At 33.3% G+C, this 24,529-nt stretch overlaps 1 protein-coding gene across 3 annotated transcripts in view; it reads right to left on the bottom strand.

Moving 5' to 3' along the window:
- The window catches only part of LOC120432338 (histone-lysine N-methyltransferase ash1), a 348,037-nt gene that overhangs the window by 299,328 nt on the left and 24,180 nt on the right, over positions 1 to 24,529 (bottom strand). For 2 of the 3 annotated variants that reach the window (XM_039597527.2, XM_039597526.2), the window contains one exon: positions 23,361 to 24,450. The exons of the other annotated variant lie outside the window; for it this stretch is intronic. In XM_039597527.2, coding sequence (XP_039453461.1) covers positions 24,280 to 24,450 — 171 coding nt within the window. In that variant the 3' untranslated portion in view covers positions 23,361 to 24,279. Of the gene's footprint in view, positions 1 to 23,360; positions 24,451 to 24,529 lie in introns of those variants that run through there. 3 annotated transcript variants of the gene reach the window in all.

Genomic DNA, 24,529 nt, shown 5'->3' on the forward strand with positions numbered 1-24,529 from the left:
TAAAGAAATTTGAAGATTTACGAATAGAAAACGACTAAATATATATTTTTCTAACCTTTCAAAATTGTGTGTGTATGTTTAAAATCATTCTAAAATATTTCGAAAAATATTTGGATTTTTTTGTCAATTAGATTTGAATTCACATTTTGTTTTAATACATTTTATCATGTCTCATTGATTTTTTTAATGTATTGTTGTGTTGAGGAAAATAAACTTAAAAAGATACTTGTAACGACCAATGAAATATAAATGTTTTTTTTTTTAGTTAATGACGTAAGGGTATTTAATTGAAATCGAAAAATTCACTAACAAAACAATTTTAAACAAAACAAAATAAAAATAAATCAAATAAACATATTTTTGAAAGTTATCTTTGGTATTCTTTCTCAAAATAAAGACACAGAATCTTTTTTTGCAATACAGTCCAGACTCGATTATTCGAAGGCCTTGGCAAAATTTCATTTCGGATAATCAAAACTTCGGATAATTGAATCACGAAAAAATAAATTCGTTTTCTCATTTTTTATTGTTGAGCCAATTTGAGCTTTAGTATGACCCCTAAACTAATCTAAAGTAATTTAGAATTTTTAAATTCAAGATGGCGATCAAAATGGCGGTGATGAAATATTGAAAATATGCATAAAATGGGGTCGCAGAACTCGAATTTGATGTTAAAAGTAAGAAAAAAAAATAGAAACAACAATTGTTTTGTTCGTGATGCGATTATCCGAAGTCCCATACAAACCTTCGTATAATCGAACTTCGGATAATCGAAACTTCGGATAATCGAGGTTTCGAATGATCGAGTCTGTAGTTGTAGTTGTAGTTGTTTGTTTATTCGTTTATTTTTAATGAACCTATTCACTTTAATTTTTATTTAAAAGAACCTGTTAAACATAATTTAACGAAAACCAATCTGCCCATAATTGAAAATTTGGCTATTATGCCAAATCAAGTATTCCGAGAAAAACGCGTTTTAGAGTTTGTCACAAAATCTCTGTCAAGGCAATTTCCCATAAGAGTGGCATATTAGCCGTTTGGTTTTTCACATCGGCAGCCAAGTCTAAACACTATTTCAGTGAAATTCAAGTTCCAGGAGATGCGTTGGAACATCCTCTACCACCTGGTGCTAATATCTCGTTTTTGCCAAAAGTGGATATTAGCCGTTTTTTCAATAGTGGGCAGCAATTGTTTACCTTTTCAACTTTTAACAAACATTTGTTCCTGCTCGCCACTGCTTCAGAAAAATCAAATTAGGTGGGCACCCTTGCAAAAGATGAACTAATGCCAATTTTAGTCCTCTACGTGTGATGTGGTGGTAAAATGGTCATTCAAATGGTAAAATTGGCATCCTTAAAGTTAATTAAATTATTAGTTAACGAAATTTTGAATTTTTCTTTAAAATTATGTATAAAACAAAAAGAAAAAAAGGTTTTTTGATTTCTTACTTGTTGTTCGAACATTTGGTTCATCGGGATTTGTTTGATAATTGTTAAATAAAAAAAATATCTAATAAAAAGACCACCAAGCTGGCATGTGTCATGCTGATATATTCCCGCCATCAAACTTGACACGAAAACGAAAGCTGGCTCCTATAAACGCGAACCACATGGAAACCAGCATGAGCGGGAACCGCCATCCATTAGTTCTACCCTCGGTCGCTCTCAAGAGTCTTGTACACAATTTGTCTTGCCGAAAGATCACTTAAACTCAAACGGAAAACTGAATATTTAGATTAATTTGCGCGTCCGCCCCCACCTTCAGCTCGGTCGCCCGAAATCTTGCCTCTTGCAGCCCTCACCACGGTTGGGGCCAATTTATCAACATGGCTGTTTATGAAAAACATAAAAAATGTTTACAAACAAAAGATGAGTGTCACCACGTTTGAGGCTCTTTGAAATGTTTGACAAGTGGTGTTCCGCAATCGTTTTGTATAAATTATATTTCGAAATTGAATTGTTTTTGAATGTTGTTGATCAAACAAAAATCTGTTGAATCTTAAGTGGAGGTCGCGTCAAAGTAGGCGGTGCCATTGTAATTTGTCAACGAGCTCTTCTTACATGAATTGGTGATGAGCTTGTCTCGTAAGCCCTTAATGAGCCCCTCCGAGTAACCCTGAAGCCCTGTGCAGGTCGGGCGCGCGAGAGAGATCGATGCTGATTATCGATTCCGTGTGATTCGGGCGTTATTTTAACGGATTGTTTGACAGACCGAGACAAATATGATAATGAATGTTAATTTGTCAATAAATAACAGGGGTAACCATGTTAAAAACACGCGCAAATCCCATCGTGAGCATCCATTTTTCAAATTCTCCCCGGGTGAGGGTCATTAAGTTGTCTAAACTTTAAATTTCCATAATCTATCGACCGTTTGTGAGCGTGCGTGCGTGAGCAAACTCTATGGAGTTAATCAATTATGTATGTGGCCAGACCGGTGGAATCGCTTCCCTTCCCGTCCTTAGCCCTAGCCGACCGTGCCGCGGGGTCAAAAGTGCATCCCCCCTTCAGCAGGGGTCCTCAGTAGGCTGGTTTGTGATTAGCATCAGGTATGTGAATCTGTCACGGCCTACTACGGTGTCGAGTACGAGCATGCCTAATTCCAAATTAATCACCCAAATCAAGCGAACGAAGTGGCCCCCGAAGGTATGACAGAGTACAGGCCCTCATTAATCGTCTAGACGACCCTTGAACATGTGGCCCCAAAAACCCGACCGCATCGTCGTACTGTGGATGCACAGATATTGCTGCCGAGTAGTACCAAATTATAGGTTAGGCCGCGACCACCTTGGTTGGCGCAGCTCGAGAGGTGCCAAACAAGACAGGTTGGTTAGTCAATCATTTTAGGGTAAACAAGGGGCCAACATTTGGGGATGTGATGATGAGTTGCAATGTTTGTGAGCTAGTCGACGAAACAAACAGCAATGGCAATGAAGTTTCAGTTTTGACGGAAGTTCATTGTTTTATGGGTAGGAAATGTAATTTTTTTTGTTGTTTTTGCATGCACATTAACAAGGTTAACACTAAGTCTATAATTTATACAGCAAGTTATGCATTATACGTTAAGTTATTGCAAATCACCTATCAAATACTTACTACAAATTAAAATATTTTTTGTCTGAGGAAACAAGTGAAACATCTTAAAAAAAAATCTATTCATCTTAGTTTTTTAAACACTACTGCCCCATTAAAACAGTAGCACCTAAATAACTGGGTTAGAAGGCTACTGCTGCGATGAGACCCCACCAGCAACACGAACCGGATGTGGGTCTTTTGGGGCAATTAATTTTATGGCTCTATCCAAGTGGGCGACGACAAGTCGGTTGGGTTGAGTAGAACAAAAAAAACACACACAACGATTGCTTTGTTGTGTTTCGAGAGTTTTTAATTCCATTACTATTAACAATGTTGATTGCAAACTTTCGGCCTGGGAAAGACATTTGAAAGTAAGTAAAAAAATCGAAGTCTGTTTTTACTTACCGGACAGAGTAATTAATCGCAAGGGAGACTGGCGGAAATTGCTTCAAGAGGCATGTTTCGACAAGAAACGTGAATATTTTCCGAACGATTTTTATACTCGAGAACTGCTGGCCAGAGTAATCACGAAAAGTGACTGGATCTAAGTAACCCCTGGCTGTTTGTTTTTTAGTGGTTCAAGAGTAAGTATTTTAAGTATTTTAAGTTTTTTTTAAGTATTTTAAGTATATAAGTCAAATTAAGTATTTTAAGTATTTAAAGTATTTTAAGTATTTTAAGTATTTTAAGTATTTTAAGTATTTTAAGTATTTTAAGTATTTTAAGTATTTTAAGTATTTTAAGTATTTTAAGTATTTTAAGTATTTTAAGTATGTTAAGAATTTATAGTATTTATTTTTTTAAGTATTTTAAGTATTTTAAGTATTTTAAGTATTTTAAGTATTTAAGTATTTTAAGTATTTTAAGTATTTTAAGTATTTTAAGTATTTTAAGTATTTTAAGTATTTTAAGTATTTTAAGTATTTTAAGTATTTTAAGTATTTTAAGTATTTTAAGTATTTTAAGTATTTTAAGTATTTTAAGTATTTTAAGTATTTTAAGTATTTTAAGTATTTTAAGTATTTTAAGTATTTTAAGTATTTTAAGTATTTTAAGTATTTTAAGCATTTTAAATATTTTTAGTATTTTTAGTATTTTAAGTATTTTTATTTTTTTCAGTATTTTTAGTATTTTTAGTATTTTTAATTTATTTTTTTATTTTTAGTATTTAAAGTATTTTTATTAGTATTTATAGTATTTTTAGTATTTTTAGTATTTTTAGTTTTTTTTAGTATTTTTAGTATTTTTAATATTTTTAGTATTTTTAGTATTTTTAATATTTCAAGTATTTTTAGTAATTGTAGTATTTTTAGTATTTTTAGTATTTTTAGTATTTTTAGTATTTTTAGTATTTTTAGTAATTTTAGTATTTTTAGTATTTTTAGTATTTTTAGTATTTTTAGTATTTTTAGTATTTTTAGTATTTTTAGTATTTTTAGTATTTTTAGTATTTTAAGTATTTTTAGTATTTTTAGTATTTTTAGTAGGTATTTTTAGTATTTTTAGTATTTTTAGTATTTTTAGTATTTTTAGTATTTTTAGTATTTTTAGTATTTTTAGTATTTTTAGTATTTTTAGTATTTTTAGTATTTTTAGTATTTTAAGTTTTTTTAGTATTTTTTCTGGAACTTGTTTTTCTTCGATTTTTTGGTATTTTTCAGTAATTTAAGGAGATCAGTTTCATAATTGGATTTTTAGTAAGTTTTAGTTTTTAGTAAGGCCGTTGCAAATATTTTTTGAAGTTTATGTCCCTCGACTCTGACCAACGTCGAGGGGGGGGGGGGCGATCCATGGTTTCAACATTTTAATGAAAAAAGTGTTTAAAAATGCATTATACACCTGTCCAGTTGTTTTGCAATCATTAGTTTCCAAAATATTTAAACATTGACGAAAATTTTATTTTTTGCGAAAAATAATTTTTTTGCGGTGCTGTACATTGCAATTTCATAAAAATTCAAAACATTTTTAAACAAGCCCAAACATGCTAAATATGATTATCATTGCAGAATAATGCATTTAAGATTGTTTTCAGTTTTTCAGACTTATTTTGAAGGGGGGGGGGGGGGGGGGGGGCGACATAAACTTTGAAAAATATTTGCAACGGCCTAAATCTTGAGGTTAAAACTAGTCTGAATTATATTCCATATAAATGCTGGTTGTAAGATTCGCACGCTTGTGTTTTCCGTAATATGTATCAAAATCGATATTATTCAAAATTCTGTTGGTAATAAATTGATGCCAGTACAGGGTTAATTTCTAGAATGAGTTCTGCCCAGCAAACCCATTCCCAACGAACGTCGTGCCGAGCCTTGGAATATTTCTCGTTAGACTTACTGGCTACCAGGTTGTTGCATTGGTGGGTATTAATAGTGCTCGAAAACGGTTGCAGCTATAATTTCACATGTTTATTTTGGGCTCATGTGGAGCATCGATGGTTTATTTATTTTGGCCTGGTCAATCTGGAGTCTTTTGTTTTTTTCATAACAATTTGGCTAAACTTTCCAGTGTTAATTGTATGAATCACGTTTGCTTGAATCAAATTTAACGATTTCCATTTTCATCATTTCAGAACTCGATTTTATTGTCAAAACTTTTCATCGCCCATAACGCCAATCCGATTCGATCCAAAGTCACACTTAAACACGAGAACCATTATTATGAAAAAGTAAACAAATCATTCTCCGCTTAACCGTCCAAAGCTGCTGCTGCTGTCATAAATTCATAAAGCGCGCGAGAAACAAAACTCGTCACGTCTTGCCACTTGCCCTCATCAGGCGGATCATCAGTCGTTGTGACGACGACGGCGACTGTAATGGCCCCTGAGGTCCACGATCCAGCATCCAGTGGATTGGGATGTGATGGCGACAATCGGTCCGCGTGTAGTCATTAGTGATTAATCACGCTAAAAATAGAGACTTATACACCACTGGTTAGGCATTCGAGGTTCCCGATTGGGGTAAGGTGGCGAGGATTGTACTGAAGTGATTATTAGTCAAAGGAAAGACACAAAGTGTTCTGTAGTGGAATACCGCCTTATAACCCATCCCAACCATTGACAATTTACCCAAAGTGGTATCCCCTTTCCCGTCAGCTCCCATAGCCTACTCGGCGATCTCACGACAACTTGCTCCCTGAGTAAATCACCACGAGGCTTGTTACTACTGTTGGCACGACGGACGCCCCTACTGCCGCTCATGGCCTACTACTACTACTAGGTACTTCTGGTGATCACTGTTCTAAGATCAGGGTTACTGGCGAATGACTCTCCGCTGCAACTGTTAAGGATAACAATCGACACAGAGGGAAAAGGGATTGGTTCCTGTGTTGAAGGATGACGAATCGTGTTCCCAGAATTCCTCAGAGCCCGGTGGGCTGCGAGGGTGGAGCTTCGTGACTAAATCGACGCATTGATTGAATTGTTTAGGCTTGTACTTACGCTGGTCGCGGTTTGGCCTTAGTACTGAGTTATGAAGCATGATTTCGATGAGAGGGTAAACAGCGCTAAACAATACCCAGTCAGGGTGCCAAGTTTGGAGATAAACATCAAGCTGTATAAATCTCACAGTCGTGAGGACCCCTACAACTGGATGAACGCGGAGTTCAACCGAAAGGTCTTTGCCAAACAGTGTCTAGTTCGGCTCATAGCTGGTTGTTGTGTACCCACAATCCAAACAAACCGTTTACGCCGGGAATCAATTAAACTTGTGGTGGCCATCATCAGCATCGCCGAGCTGCTCGTACAAGTCAAAAAGTGCGCACTATGTACGAGTACGTTGAAATTTTTGATTATTTTACAGCATTTATGATAAATGTTGTCATTGACACCATAAGGCCTGTGTTTTTTCTTGCTGGCGTGCCTTTCAACGTGTTGAATATTTATGAATATCTTGTGGCGAATGAACTGAACACTCGGTGTGGTGTGAATTACCATAAATCCGTTTACCTTTCGAATATTTTCAAAGTGCGTTTGGTCGCGGGCTAAGCATTGTGAAAAGGGTGACAGAGATGTCACAAAATTATTGCATATATTTTAATATTAAACGCTCCTTTTAAACAGATGAAATAATTTTTTTAAATTCTCAAATTTAGCAAAAAGTGTTGTGAATCGATGATTAGCGATTAAAAAATCAAGAAGAACAGATTTTAATAAAATGAAGAATTATTGTTAAGAAAAATAATCCCAATGCAAATTTAATTTCAAGGTTTTTTAAATGATGAAAACTAAAAACTTATCAACTCTCCTTTCAAATTATTTTGAGATTATGATTGAATTACTTTTGTCTTTTTTCTTGGAATCATCTAAAAATGTTGACAGTCGAGCTTGTAATCAAGGGGTAAACGAAAAACCCAAGGGTGCCCAACTTTAAATTATATTTTTCTAAAACATTGGTGGGCCAGATTTTTTTTTATTATAATTTTTTGTAACGAAAATCAAATGAAATGACTAACGAAACGCATGTTGAAAGAAGTAATTACGCAAAATTTGTTTAGTGTTTAGAATGGAACCTTCTCAATTTTATATATTCTTGACAAGTTTAAAAGAATACTGAACAAGGCGGATGCCTAAAATCTTCAATAAACTTTTTTTTTCGAAAATACCACTTTAAAATTTGAAAATTATGAGTTTGAAAAATATCAATTTTATTTTTATCTTTTTAAATATCAATTTAAAATTATGGAAGCTACCTAAATGCAGAGCATATAATAACATATTATATATTTTGTTTTGTTAAGATGGTTTACAGCCAAACATTTCTGGTTTCGTTAGATTTTTTTAACATGTAATTTTCTTTTTAGATGTCAGTTTTTCATTCAAAGCAAATTATAAAAAAATAATATTGACACTGCAAACATATTTTAAATACATTTGAAACAATAATATCTTCATTGAAGAAACAAAATTAAATTATAAATTAAAACCCAAGTTTCAATCAAGAATTTTAATTTCTAAGTGTCATTAAAATGTGAAAATTCGTTCTCATGATAACTTCACATTTAAGTTACAATGAACTTCAAAGCATTTGTATGCACTTTCTCCTCACTGCACTTATCCAAAAAGTCAAGAAGCAAAAAAATAGTATGTATTTTCATAAGCTGCAAAAACGATTAATTTGTACATTTAGTGTTAAATTATTTTTTTAAGGTTAAATAAAAAGTAGTGAAACTTCAGGGAAAAAATGTTCAAATGTTCTAAAACATTTGTTTTTTTTTTACGGCGGCGTAACTGTTATTATGTTTATTTTCATGTTCAAAATTAATTTTATGGTACTGATTTTAAAATTTAGCTTGGAATTTTAAACTTTTTGACAGTTCGATTTTTTTCCGGGACTTTATTTTTTTTGAATGACATCAATTGGAAAGGAATAACATGGAAACCTTTAGAAAATATTATTAAAAACATGAAAATTGCATTTCAAGGAAAATCAACAACATTGTTTATAAGTTTCTTTATATTAAGAGCGAATTTTTCACCAATGTGAAACAGGTCGTATCGAGGTGCTCCGATTTGGTTGAAACTTTCAGCCTTTGTTTATCTATACATGAGAAGAACTCACGACAAATATGAGCCCTCTGCGACAAAGGGAAGTGGGGTAAAACGGGCATTGAAGTTTGAGGTCCAAAAAATATAAAAAATCTTAAAATTGCACGCATTTCCGTAAAACTTCAACAATTCTAACTCTCTGAGATGTATTCGAAAGGTCTTTTGAAGACCTTCAAAATATGCCATAGACATCCAGGATTGGTTTGACTTTTTCTCATAGCTTTTGCAAATTACTGTTAAAAATGGTTTTTTTTTAAACCTTAATATCTTTTTGCAACAGCCTCCAACATCCATACTCCTTTAGGTCAAAAGTTAGGTAATAACATGAACTATAAGCCTACGGTGTTAACTTTTTGGCCAATCGCAGTTTTTCTCATAGTTTTTTGATTTTTCTAGAACAAACATTTTACAACGTTAGCCATAGCGGCACTTTTTGGTCTCAATTTTGTCATATTCGGAATCCTCGGACAATGTCACGTTAGTTAGAAGTATTGTTGATGTAAATTTGATTTAAAAAAATATTAAATAAAACATTTTTGAAAAAAAAGAAGTAGATCTTATTTACCCTGTGATCAATACGTCAAATGCTGTATCAAGTAGGCGAAAACCTGTTTTATCCCAAATCCAACAAATTGTTAAAAAATATTTTCAATCATTCTAAATGGTATTTTATCATCCAAATTTACAACTCCAATACTTCTAACTAACGTGAAATATTTCCGGATTCCGAATATGTTAAAATTGAGACCAAAAAGTGGCGCTATGGAAGCCTACAGTGCAAAAACTAACGTTATAAAACGTTGTAAAGAGTTAGTTATAGAAAAATCGAAAAACTCTGAGAAAAACTGCGATTAGCCAAAAAGTTAATACCATAGGCTTTTAGTCCATGAAATTCCCTAACTTTTGACCTATAGGAGTATGGGTGTTGGAGGTTGTTGCAAAAAAAATAAGGTTTTAAAAAAAATCCATTTTTAACAGTAATTTGCAAAAGCTATGAGAAAAAGTCAAACCAATCCTGGATGTCTATGGCACATTTTGAAGTGCTTTAAAAAACCTTTGAATGCATCTAAGAGAGTTGGAATTGATGAAGTTTTACGGAAATGCGAGCAATTTTAAGATTTTTTTTTATGTTTTTTGGACCTCAAATTTCAATACCCGTTTTACCCCACTTCCCTTTGTCGTAGAGGGCTCATATTTGGCATGAGTTCATCTCATGTATAGACAAACAAACCCTGAAAGTTTCATCCAAATCGGAGCACCTCGATGCGATCTCTAGAACAAACCGAGCTGCCTCGTAAATGAACATATCAAGTGTCATTTATATTAAATAAACATATTCAAAGTCATAAGGTTCTGAAAGGACAGTCATTGAACAATTTAGGAGCCGTCACGGGCCGGAAAATGACTTCACGGATCGGATCCGGCCCACGGGCCGTAGTACAGTGGGAAAAAAGTCCCAAAAAATTACCGCAACATGGTTTCGCACAAACCATCGATTGTTATACATCAAAAGCTTCGTTTTTGCACCAGAAACAATAATCCGATGAAAAATCGCACTGCACGGACCGGTGGCCAGAGTACAGGCCACTGGAAGATCCGAATTTTCAGAATTAGTTTCAGATTTATCAAATTACGCGTAGGTTGGGCAGCCCTGCTGTAAACTATTTAATATCTACATATAAGAGTGATTAAAATTAGTAATTTCAATATCACTCGATGACAAATTCTTTGACATTTCACTGTCACAACTTCCACTTGAATAAAGATTAATTCTCTGAAAAAATCGTTTCTTGCATTTCGTATTCCACGATGATTCATAATATGTTCCAGTATTGCTAACCTCGTGCTGCGGAATTACTTATTCAAATTGAAAGTCAAATGACTGCTGCTTCGCTAAGCCGTTCCTGGGTATTAAGATACTGTCAATTATATTTTACTACATACTAATTTGACTGTAAATATCATGGAGAGTATCGATAGTAATCCACCTGTTCCGAAATGAGCATCCTCTTATCCGCAAGTGCACAAGTACCGCCTGAAGGGATTTGGATTAATGATACTGCCATAATCGAAGAACATGCCGAGAGTTTGCATAAATGGCGTTTATTATTTATGCGAACTCGCCATCAGTGTGGGCGAGGATGTTCAATTAAGCTCGCGAAACTTGTTCAATTAACCAGCAGCACTAGCAGGTCTGTGCTGAGAGGTACCATGCTTCTCCATTGCCCTTAACTGCACATCTAGAAGGCGGTGGTGGTGACGGCGTCGATTGCGCCTGCGCGGTCATCACCTTTGGTATTCGCTATGGATTTCAAGGCGATGCTAAACAGGTGGTCACTTTGAAAATTTGAGTTTAGATATAATATCGTATAAATCTTGTTTTTTTTTAATTTCTTGAAAAAAAACAGACTATTTTTTCAAGGAAAATCCAAACCACAAAATAAACAATCTTGACAAACATCTTAATATGACGGCATCGATGACTGTGTTTGTCTAATGGGATTCAGGACCAGTTCTGGACCCCTCCCTCATTGAGTGGCGTGGCGAGAGGTGACCTCTCGCTGTAACTCATGCATCGCTTCCAGGAACTGTTACGGCATGGATGATGGTGCCTTTAGTCACCGTTCCACCGTAAAGATTCGTTGATTTGATTGCCATCGGAGGCCAACAGTCATCGCCACTACTGAGCAGGGATAACAGCTGCGTATATATTCGTTTTGTGGTTTCAGGTTGTGATGCAATTGATGATGTATTCTAAGGAATCGCAAAGACAGGAAATTACAGAGCATGACGAGGACACGTTTTCAAGTAAGGGGCTACGTAAAACAATTTATCTAGATGGAATTAAATAACAAAACAAGATATTCTACTAGTAGCAGAGAAAACAATTTGACAGTCATGTTTCTGCATTCATTTGAATTTTTAAATATGTATCAGGTGATGGGAAGATGGATTTTTGTGGTGTTCTCTTTGTGCTGTGTTCGTGTTCATGTTCGAGTCATTGAAATTTTTGAAATTATTTTTATTGAAAAGATCAGAAATTTCGCAGAGGTTGCAATTTTTAACATAACCAATAGTTTCCGAGATATTGTCAGTTGAAAGCAATTTGCAACTTGACTAAGAAACTTATTTGTCCAAGAGAGAAAGTAATAGGAAATTTTCTCAGCTTTTCAAACATATTTTATTCAAATGAGCTTTTCCATGAAGTATCATTTTTTAAACCCAGATAACTTAAGAAATTTCGATTGCAAATACAATTATGTTAAAATGTTGTTGATCAATTTTTGGATATTTAAAAAAAAACACGATTTTTCTAAAAATCAAATCTGTTGTTTGTTCAAATCAGATTTTGCTTAATTACGCACTATGGATCAGAAGACGTCTTTTTTAGTACCCTAGAAAAATATAAAAAATATATAAAATTAAAAAGTTTTAGGCCACTGCAAATATTTTTCAAAGCTCGGCGGGGTCGAGGGGGAGGAGCAAACAAATAAATAAAAATATAAAAAATGGAATAACCACCATATTTTTAACAATTGACTGAAAAAAGTGTTTTAAAATGCATTTAAACTGGTTTAAACTAGTTCTGTTTCACGAGTTTTTCGCTCTAGCTGGAGAGATGCTTACGCGTTTTCGTGCCTGCTGGAACAAGGCAGATCAATTCCAAGCTCTTAGAGTGCTGATTATGAAGTACATCTACAACGGATAAGCTGTCTTGTGCAGCGAAGTTTTTCGACGTCAACAGACAAAACAAACTCTGATTTAGTTTTAAGCTTTTCTATTTCTATCCTTACCTTAGCAAATGTCGAAGGTTTTTTTTTTTAATTTTTCCTTCTCTTGCCAAAACTATTGTTAGAATATCCAATTACATCTAAATGAATTATAGTGTAAACCATAGTTGAAAGGAACTCCAAAACTCTATTAGGTTATAAGAAACACGAAATTGTAAATTGCTTATTTACTTATAAACACTAATTGAATTGAATTGAAAATAAACTAGTTCTGTTAATTTGCAATCAAAAAAAAAAAATATTTAAACCCAAAATATGACCAAAAATCGATTTTCGACACTTTGGGTCAATTCTGAGGGCAGATTCAGATTCAGCGGGCAAAATTACATGCAAAAACATATACTTGGACAATTTTCGAAATTCGTTAGGGTGGTCCCATAAGGTTTTCCCTTGAAAATTAGACTTTTTCAAATGAAGATATCTCGAGTTTAAAGAAAAACACCCCTGAGATTTTTTTAGCGTTTGTAGTGCTGGATCTCTTCTTTCAAATGCAACCTGACGCTTAAAATTTGGCTTGCGCCTTTCGAAATATTTAAGTTTTTAATTTGCATCTTTTTTACCTTCAAATCGCTGTAACTTTTGACCCTTAACTCCAAATTGACTTGTCAGATAATGAAAATGTTTGTTTTTTAGAGCTCTAAAAGTGCCCCGAATACCACATTTCTCTAAAACTAAACCCTGAATTGCCACGTTAAAAAAACAGATTTTTGAAGGTTTGCTCAGATGCTTTCTATAAATTTGGTTGTAGAAGGCGTAGATTACGAGATAAAATGTTGGTGTCTTGGACAAAGTTGCTTGGATTGGCAAGCCCAACAACTTTTTACAAGACAAAAAAAACCCAAAAATATTCCTGTAAAGTTAGATTTCCAAAATCACCCTAATCGCGAACCACCCTAATTTTCAACCAAAACAAAAGTTGCCCCTTTCCATATGCAACAACTCTTCTGAATACACCAAAGCTCCAAATCTTCATCATTTTACGGAAAATCCATTTTCCACTTAATTTTGCGATCTAGACCACTGTGCATTGAAATGTTTCCAAAATCGTCAGCATTTTTTTCGATTTTGAACGACAAATCTAAATCTAAATAAAGTTGACGATTTTGGAAGCATTTCAATGTTGTCAAATTCGACGACATAGAGTTACCGGATTTGCTTACAGGATTTCTAGCCGTGTACCATAAGTGACGGGTGAACATAATTGTTACTTGTTGATTACATGAAAAATATATGAATAAGATAATAGCAAAAAATGTTTACACAACAAAACTTTTGTAAAAGAAGTCTAAATTTCCACCAAATTCTTAACTTTGACATGTAAGTTTGAAGATTGATATTTGAAATGAATTTTTGAAGAAATTGGTTTTATTGTGTATTTTTGTGAGTTATTTAAATATATTTTTGAAAGGATTTGTTGAAATTGCCAATAAAATTCACCCGCATAATAAGTCTACAGAAAAAGATTGTGAATTGTAAAAAGACAAGGTTTCGAAAATTCTTAGCATATTGCGATTTTATTAAAAATATTTATTAAAATATAAATAAAATGTGAAGTTAAGAAAATGTATGGATTTCTTTTATTTTTCTCATTTTGCTATTTTTTAAAAAAGGGTGACACGTATTTATGTAAACTCATCATGCGCCCCCATGAATTTGTTTATTTCACTTCAGCTCAATGGAGAAGTAGAGAGCCTATATCAGGCCTGCCCAACTTCCGGCCCGCGGGCCGGATCCGGCCCGTGAAGCCATTCATCTGGCCCGCAACGGCTTTTCAAAATAGTTCTATGACCAGCCCTTAAGGTTCTTCATGATATATTTAATCAATAAATTCAATTCAAATTTTGACATATTATAACAACATTCTTCATGTTTGAATTTAATTCTTATAATTTCTATATTGATATTTTTAAACTGAAAAATTGTGCAAAAAAACAAAATTATCCTTTTCGTTAAATTGTGAAATTTATGAAAAAACTTGGATTGTTGTCTAAAACTGTACAAAAAGACACTAAATTTAAATTTATTTCAGTTTTAACTGTGTTTACTTCAAATTGAAGTTTATTAGAGTTTTTTTTAAAAGGACCAATAAACTATTGTCTTTCATACAGTATGTAAAAAAAGTATTTACACCCCTTGGGCACTATGCACATTTTGTGATGAAACATGTAAAAAATTTAAAGTTTGACAGGAACCTAGTACTACGTTTTGTTCAGAAACTCATGCCAAACATTTTGCTACAAAAAGCTCATGAAAAGATGATTTCTATAAAAGTTATATAACAAATACTATTACGAAAATAAAAAAGGTGCAAAAAAAGTTTGTACACCTTTCGAAAAATTAACATAAATAATGTTATTTGTTGACAAATCACCATAAATCCAGTCTCCCAACTCCAAATAGGCATCCTTGACTGATTAAAAAAAGAATTTGGATTGAATATAAAGTTTACTAACTACTTAGTATAAAAGTTTATATAACTCTGGAAATTCTATATAAAACTTATCTAAACTTAATTTTGCAAACTTTTAATTCAACTAAATGTCAATATATTACCATATAATTGCTAAAAAAACATTTTGGAGTGGGTATAACACCGTTTTGGGGGTATTTGTATCGATAGAATAGATTTTTCGTTGGAATTCCGTACCAACCCGGAATTACGTCGTAGGAAAATCCGCCTGCATCCGAACCGGTCCACAATTCACAAGTCAACCTATGTGGCATCAGAAAGGGCATAAAATTTCCGATCTTTTGATACCCATACATCCAGGTTTTCTATAAAACCCACGTTTTTAAATACCTAAGCAAAAACGTTGTTATGGTTTCGTTTGAGCAACCTGCCAAAAATGTATGGAATTTCGTAATTTTTGTTCTCGTGGATCAAACTTACTTTTTGCCCAGGTATTTAAAAACGTAGGTTTTAAAGAAAACCTAGATGTATAGGTATCAAAAGATCGGAAATTTTATGCCCTTTCCGATTCCACATAGGTGGACTTGTGAATCGTGGACCGGTTCGGATGCCGGCGGATTTTCCTACGACGTAATTCCGAGTTGGTACGGAATTCCAACGAAAAATCTATTCTATCGATACAAATACCCCCAAAACGGTGTTATACCCACTCCAAAATGTTTATTTAGCAATTATATGGTAATATATTGACATTTAGTTGAATTAAAAGTTTGCAAAATTAAGTTTAGATAAGTTTTATATAGAATTTCCAGAGTTATATAAACTTTTATACTAAGTAGTTAGTAAACTTTATATTCAATCCAAATTCTTTTTTTAATTAGTCAAGGATGCCTATTTGGAGTTGGGAGACTGGATTTATGGTGATTTGTCAACAAATTACATTATTTATGTTAATTTTTCGAAAGGTGTACATACTTTTTTTGCACCTTTTTTATTTTCGTAATAGTATTTGTTATATAACTTTTATAGAAATCATCTTTTCATGAGCTTTTTGTAGCAAAATGTTTGGCATGAGTTTCTGAACAAAACGTAGTACTAGGTTCCTGTCAAACTTTAAATTTTTTACATGTTTCATCACAAAATGTGCATAGTGCCCAAGGGGTGTAAATACTTTTTTTACATACTGTATGTTTATAGGACCTAATCAAAAAAAACTCAAGATTTCTTTTTTCTATTTTTTTTGAATAATTGCGAAAGGCAAATCTCATGTATTTTTTCAGAACAAATTTTCAGTGTTAAAGTTTTTTTTTGGAAAAAAAGCTTAAAAATGTAAATTATTCATACTGAAAATAGATCGATGCAAATATTTTAAAAATATTAAAAATTGTCTCAAAATGAGTCAAGAAATTAGGGAGCAAAAATTATTTTTTCATAAACTTTGAATTTTGATGAATAACGAATTGAAATTGAAAATGATTTAGTTTATATTTTTTAAACTTTATAAACTTTGTGTGTATTTAAAATCATTTTAAAATAATTTTTAAAATATTTGAATAAAGGTGGACAACAACGCAAAACTTTTGTTTCTATAGGATATTCGAATCCAAATTCCTTTTGAATAAATTTCAATATGATTTTTTTTATATTGTAGTGTTGAGGAAATTAAACTTAAAATAAATGCAACGACCATTGAATGTTTTTTTTATAAAAAATATATCAAGGTATTTAATTGCAATCGCCAAAACCAATAACTATACAATTGAAAACAAACATAAATTAAAATAAGTCAAATAAACACGTTTTTGAAAGTTATCTTTGTTTTTCATTCTTCAAATCAAGATATTTGAATCTTATTTGCAACACTAGTTCTTTTATTTATTAACTTTGAAAGAACCCAAACATAAAAAAAGGAAATAAAATGTGTTTTCTTTTATCAAATATTAGTTCCCGCCCGCCAAGGCATCAGAAAAATCAGATCTGGCCCGCACGGCCAAAAGGTTGGGCACCCCTGGGCCTATATGAAGAGGCGAAATGTTACTCTCTGGGTTCCAATCGTACTGTCAAAACAGGGTTCCAATAGAGTGACAACCCCTTGTAAGATTAAAGTAGTTACTATTTTTAAAGTTAATATTTTTAATCAAAAACTAGATATTTAGAACTGTAACTTTTGTGAAATATTGTTTACAGTTATTATAATTATAAACATAAGTTTATTGGGCCCCTATGGAGAAGTATGGTGAATGGTGATAATTGAAACTATCGTTTTAAACAATCGATCAACAATTTCAATAAATCATTTTTATATAAGGCTGGTACAAATATTTTTAAAAGTTTTTGTCACCCCCCCCCCCCCCCCTTCAAAATTGGGCCGAAAAATCAGGGGGCAAAAAAAATATTTTTACAATAAACTTCAAAATTTCAATGAAAATTCAAGTGCAACCAGCTGAAATCAAAATAAAATACATTCTCCTGCGTTTAAAATCATTTTTAGCATGTTTGGGTTTATTAAAAAATCTTAAGATTTTTGGAAATTTTCGATGCAAAATCTTTTTTTTCGATACAATTTTTGTTTTTGTCAGATCTTAGATTTTTTGAAAACTAATGATTGCAAAACAACTGAACTAGTGTAAAATGCATTTTAAAACAATATTTTCATTTAAATGTGAAGACTATGGCTTGTTATTTAAATTTTTATATTTTTTTATTTTTTTGCCCCCCCTTGACCTCGGCCAGGGCCGAGGGACAAAAACTTTTTTAAATATTTGCATCGGCCTAATCATTCCGCAAAACTGATACATGCTGATTGCTCAACACGTTCAACCAATTTATATCTTTATTCAAATTCTTCCACACTGGCCTGTGTCATTATTTGTTAAATTTTTATTCTGATTTCATCGAAAAGGTCAAGTTCAATCTGTGCCAGACCGATTAAACACGATCTTTTATTGCTTCGTTCACAGACAAGCAGATAGGTTTAATTTATTATGTGGTTTTCTATGTGCTATTCGAAACATTCCGTTTGAATTATTAAGCTGAAATTTTTGTTTTCACATTTTTATTAGATATTTATCTTTTTCCGATAGAACAAACATGACTTTGCGCCGTTTTGTGTGATCTTTAGCCTCTAGCCAGAAATAAAATGCGCGCACATTAACGTACGCGCTCGAACTGCTTGCAAGTCCAACCAACCCACTTTTATGCAAATGCGGAATGCATGCAATTTGCCACCCTCCCCGAGCCCTCCGAAACCGAAAAGGGGCGGCGCCGATTTCGGAGTCAATTTAATCGATCTCGGAGGTGGCAAAATTGCGACGGCTTAAAGTGCATTATCCAATAACTCAGGAATCCCCTCTCACCGGGCGCACATTTTATTTGCACTGATTTGAGGTTATCGGTAGTGAACGTACATCTAGACGACCTCAAGGATTTGTTGCGGTGGTGCTTTTGGATCACACGGTGCCGTCAGTTAATTTAAAATGTGTTCAATAAATTCATAATTCTAGCGTACTTTTTCAGTAGGTTCTATCTACAAAGGAAACCCATTTATAATAGTGCGTTAGTATTAAATTCAGCTAGAATTCTAGATTTTTCCTTCATGACAACGTTTTAAATTGAAATCACCTGTGTTTTCACAATTTTATTAAGGCTAGTAAAAAAAAAACAAATTTGAAAAAAATCATTTTAAAAATTGTTGCATTAACTATTTTTTTAAGATCCTTCTGATACTAAAAAGAATCGAGAAGTACATCGATCAGCGCCTACCGCGACATGATTGTCGGTAGCGTATCGCCCATCGAATACCCCCACCCCCCCTCTTCTAATGCCTCGACGGCAAAGTTGGGGGCGGAGCGCCACTAATTTCCTGGCTTGCTGCGCGGCGGTGGTGGCGCGGGCGTCTTGCCTTGTAATTATATATTCATTAGTGGCTTTTCAGCAGCATCACACTGACTGCACTGCCGCAGGCCAGTTGCAATGAAAAACTACTCCACAAGTTCTTATGCGATGGAGGTGATGGCAACGACGACGACGTGTGTTTGTTTATTAATTTATCGTGGCGTTAATTTGTAGAATGGTAATCAAGCTTAGTAAGCACAGTGATCCAGGGGCAAAAGTAAAGCTGAGAAAATCGTATTTTTTTGCACAGAACATCATACATGAATTATGGGAAGTTGAATTTTACCTACTGATTGGAAATGCACATCAAGCTGAGTACAATGACGAAATTATTATGACCTTATAAATTTTCAGATATACATCTTCTTACCTGTGACCAAACAAAAAGCATCGATAAAATAAATCTCTACCGCCACATGCATCGGTTTTTGTTAAGAAGAAATCTTGACTTTTTTTTGATAAGGTCCTATAAACAAATGTAAACATTGAGTGTATCCCTTTCACACCTTATGTCAAAGTCCATCGGAGTAAGCGGGATACACTCAATGTTTACATTTGTTTATAGGACCTTATCAAAAAAAAGTCAAGAAATAAAGAATGACGTTTTACAAAAGTTCATCATTATTTTATCAGGAGGAAAAATGGGATTTAAGAATCAAGCTAATATTTAACGTTTCTGTACGAACTTTTTAAAACATATTCAAGAAAAACCGGGAAGGCAATATCCATTTTTATAGCATATCATTAGTCACGTGCCAATGTTTTTTGTTTGCTTGTGATATTTTGTGCACGGATGAGGATTGATTAAGCTTATGAGTTTATCACGTTCATTTTAAGGGAATCGTTAGCTTAAACAAACAGTGCATAAGCATTTTCTTCTTAAGATATTATATATTAATATCTTAATATTAAGATATATTAAGAATAAGTGGGTCAAGTAATTTTATAAGAAGTTAGAGAAAAGACAATGTTTTTGCAGAATCATCTGTTAGTAAAGTATTCCATAGTGTTAAAGCCGTAAAGCAGAAATATAAAAAATTAGGCCTATTGCTGAAAATTATTGCCATCGTAAAATATCGAGTTTCGGTAAGTCAATCGAACTGAAAGTATCATCATGGACGATATTTTCATCTTCGTCCGTGGAATCATGCTTCTCCATGGAAATGAGTTCCGGGTACATTTTGCTGGAGACGCATGGTGCTTTGTGTCAATAAGTAAATCTTTCCCAGTTCCTGAGGGGAACACCCTTGAAGAGTATCGGGGCCGGCATTTACAAAGCGGATTCAGTGGCAGTTTCATTCTCAACTTAATGTTAACCATGTTAAGGTTAATGTTAACATTCCATAGGTCGCCTCCCTAAGGTGTCATGATAAGGTCCAGTTTGTGACGATACACTACCTTCCCTTTACTAAGCAATCGATTCCAGAAGGGAAAAGATCACCAATTGTGTTGGTCCGAGCCGGGATTTGAACCCCGATCTACCGCTTACGAGGCGGAAGCGTTACCACTGGGCTACGTGGCTCGTGTCAAGGCATGTACTGAATTCTGTTTTTTATCGTTTCTAATAATCGATATTCACCATTTTTGAATATGTTGCGTAAAACATTCTGAAAAATCATAGCAAAATATTTTCAGCTGTGAGATCCTTGGTCCCGAGACCTTCATATCAGGAAATAAAGTTTTCATTTGATTTATACGTGTTAGTTGGTTCAGCCTTTCCTAAAAAATATATTTTTTTAAGATGAGTTTTTTGGGAAAATCGTCAAAAAACGCAATTTGGACTACCCAAAATCAAGTCTGACTTTTCTAAAGGTCATAAACAACTAAATTTTGACCTCTTGAAAAAAATACTTGTTTTAGAAATTTAAAAAACATTTCACTAATGAGCAATTCCAGCTCAAATCAGGAATTTTTCTGGTACTTTTGTACCCGATTCTCTCCGATTTCAATGAAACTTTTTAGACATGTTATCCTAGGCCTATATAAGTCATTTTTGTGTATTTGGAGCCAGTTGCACTCGATAATAACATTTGAGAAGGGTGTAAGGGTTTTAAATATTTTTGTATTTTGTAAATTAAATATTGCTGTATCTCGAAACCGTTGCATCGTATCAAAAAGTGGTCAAAGACAAACTTGTAGGAAATTTGAGGGCTTTCCGAAAAAAATACACTGAAAGAAAAATACACGCCATTTCTATGAGATTTTTTGATTTTTAAGTTTAAAAGTGAAATTTTAAGGTGATGTCACGATTTTTTTTCGTTCAAAATTTTTGTGGAAATAGCCTTAGATGTATCAAAAAGACTCACGAAAAATGCAGGATGGTATATCTCTCCTAAAAAAATACAAAAATCATTTACTAAACCTGTTTTTTTGAAAAGTGGTCTAAACGTCAAAATTTTCAAAAACCCATAGTGGGAATCGATTCCCCAGACAATTTTACATAAAAGTCTCCATATTGACCATTGTCCTATGTCCAATCCTTGGGAAGATACAGCGATTTTAAAAATAAAAATGTTGAAAAAATGGGTTTTTTGGTGGTTTTTGGCAATTTCTATATGACAGACTTGTTTTTTCAGTCTCGAAAATATTTTTACCGGAAAGCTCGTCCGATTTCCCATAAGTTTGCCTTGGACAGCATTTGAATTGGATGTATGGGCTTACAGATATAAGCATAATTACATTGCTCTTAACTAAAAATAGTATATTTTTTTCAGTGTGGTAGAAACCTGGATAGTAAATGAGCTTACGTAAATATTAGAAAGAGTCAAATTGAAAAGCTGTCAAAGGCAAACTTATGGGAAATCGGACGAGCTTTCCGGTAAAAATATTTTCGAGACTGAAAAAACAAGTCTGTCATATAGAAATTGCCAAAAACCACCAAAAAACCCATTTTTTCAACATTTTTATTTTTAAAATCGCTGTATCTTCCCAAGGATTGGACATAGCACAATGGTCAATATGGAGACTTTTATGTAAAATTGTCTGGGGAATCGATTCCCACTATGGGTTTTTGAAAATTTTGACGTTTAGACCACTTTTCAAAAAAACAGGTTTAGTAAATGATTTTTGTATTTTTTTTAGGAGAGATATACCATCCTGCATTTTTCGTGAGTCTTTTTGATACATCTAAGGCTATTTCCACAAAAATTTTGAACGAAACAAAATCGTGACATTACTTTAAAATTTCACTTTTAAACTTAAAAATCAAAAAATCTCATAGAAATGGCGTGTATTTTTCTTTCAGTGTATTTTTTTCGGAAAGCCCGTCAAATTTCCTACAAGTTTGTCTTTGACCACTTTTTGATACGATGCAACGGTTTCGAGATACAGCAATATTTAATTTACAAAATACAAAAATATTTAAAACCCTTACACCCTTCTCAAATGTTATTATCGAGTGCAACTGGCTCCAAATACACAAAAATGACTTATATAGGCCTAGGATAACATGTCTAAAAAGTTTCATTGAAATCGGAGAGGGTCGGGTACAAAAGTACCAGAAAAATTCCTGATTTGAGCTGGAATTGCTCTAATGTGTTTAATTTGTTGACATCGAATATCGGTCCAACTGAAATATTTTTTCTTAAATTTAGGGTGCTTTCAGAAAACCATTTAGGCGTTTAGAAAACCAATTCTTTTCTGTTTTATTTTGAAGCAAACTTATAGAAAATTATCCGATTTTTCCGAAAAAAACATATTTTTAAATATGGTGCAGAATTCTAATGGTAAAAAAGTAACTGTTTATGCAACAAATCGCTTTTAGGTTGAAATAACTTAAAAACGATACACCTTAACAAATATTAAGAAACATACTTTCCGATTGAAAGTTCAATTTTAAATTTGAAAAAAGGATCAAACATTTTTTTTTAATTTTAATATTTTGCAGTAATAAATATTTTTCTAAAACTAATGACTATTTTGTTATAGCATTTATGGCGTTTCTGAAACATATAAAAAAATAACCCTAAAATAGTATTTGTCTACCCCACAAATCTCTAAAATTTCCCAAAAAAATCCAAGGGAATAAAAAAACAAGAAGAATCACAAATTCGCATAACTTATTTCAAGATTGTTAAGGTGAACACCGAAAACGCCGTTTTATTTAATCGGATTTAAAAATACGTCAAAAACCAAGATTGTTTATTTTTTTCGCTCTGGTCTGCCAGTGTTTGTCTGACAGCTATATCCTAGATTTGGTCTGGACCATGCGAGGGACAGGACACAGCTCCGTCTTGAAAAAAATAGAGGGCAAATAAAATATTGCTAAAAATTAAAATTTGCATAGCAAAAGATGTACAATCTATTGTAAACTATTCACGATACATTTTATAAAATTGTTTTTTTTTTGTATTTTTAAACAATTTGATCACCTTTAGGCTTTTATCAACACAGGTTTGCTGTTTTTTTTTTCAAAATTTTGGAAATAAAGATTGAACTTTTAAATTAAGATTATTTTACCTCTTACAACCAATCTCTAAAATAAGAAAAAAAAACTTTTTTGTGACCTAATTTTTTTAATCTTCTTTGAAGACTTTCGGATAATCGAACTCCAGATAGTTACTCAAATCTTTGGATATTCGAGGTTTCAGATAACTAGACTTTTCGGAATCAAATGATATTGTCTTTTCGGATACAAGCAAAACGCCAGATTTTCAAAATTATTTCATTCTGTTTTAATTTTATTCAATATATACAGCTGTTCATTCTGCATCAAAATGTGAGTGAGTGTGTGTGTATGTGAGTTTGTAAGTGATTGTATCTATCTGTAATAATATATATTTGTATCAGCTGCGGGATAGTTTTCTTTTTCAACGTATTAAATAGCTTCAAGTATTAAAAAATCTGCTCTCTTCTGCTCCGCTCCGTACGTATTCGATCGTCCTAATATATATTAATTTTTCTGCCTAGTCCTATCGATCACTATCTTTAGATTCAGTCCTTTTCCCGATAGCATTTTAAAGAGGGATTTCTATTTTACTTTTTGCTGCTCTCCCACTAACAGAAAGCTCTATGCGTATGGTGTTCATTGTTTGACGCTTGCAGATCAATCTACATAAGCCAGATTCCAAATGTCCTACAGTACTTCGGCGGTTAATGTTAATACTTGTCCACATTTGAGTGTGAATTGTCAACGTTCTATAAGTTATTCTAAGGTTTGATTTTTTTCGGAAATCTGTGAAAACGTTACTGATAAATGTAATCAAATCAACAAAATTGCCTAATCTAGTAGCCTTCGAACTACTAGAACTCTCTTAAAAAGCAAAAGAAGAAACGTATCGCTAAGAAGTAACACAGGACAAAAATATAAACAAAAACAATATTTATTTGTTCTAAACAAAACTCTGTATGGGTGAAATAAATAAATTCAATAACTTAATGTCAGCGAATAAACATAACCTTAAATGATAAACACCGTACAAGGCCTGCGGTGCTGTTGTTGTTATGTACATAAATTCGATGAAACGGCCTACTTTGCAGTTGTCCTCGTCGTCCAGCGTTGTCGAATCCGTCCGTTCAATCGTAGCAACGTTTCCATTTGCGCCGTTTTTTGCGCTTTTTAACCCACTCTCAAATGAGCGGCACGGGCGTGGCGTTCGCAATGGTCCTGCGCAGCCGGGCGCCCCGACCGGTCAGGAGGTAGCTGATGTCCACCACCGGCAGGGCGGCCGGGTTGGCGTTCAGCTTTGTCATCAGCCGGCCCAGCACGTCCTCCAGCCGGTTGCGCTTCTCCGCAAGGGTCTGTGTGTGCACGGAGAGAAAATATTTTTAAAATTGTGATAAATATATAGTTGATTTTTTAAATCATTTTTTATTAACA

The sequence above is a fragment of the Culex pipiens genome, chromosome 3 (genome assembly GCF_016801865.2).
Source record: "Culex pipiens pallens isolate TS chromosome 3, TS_CPP_V2, whole genome shotgun sequence".
In the NCBI taxonomy this organism is placed as follows: domain Eukaryota; kingdom Metazoa; phylum Arthropoda; class Insecta; order Diptera; family Culicidae; genus Culex; species Culex pipiens.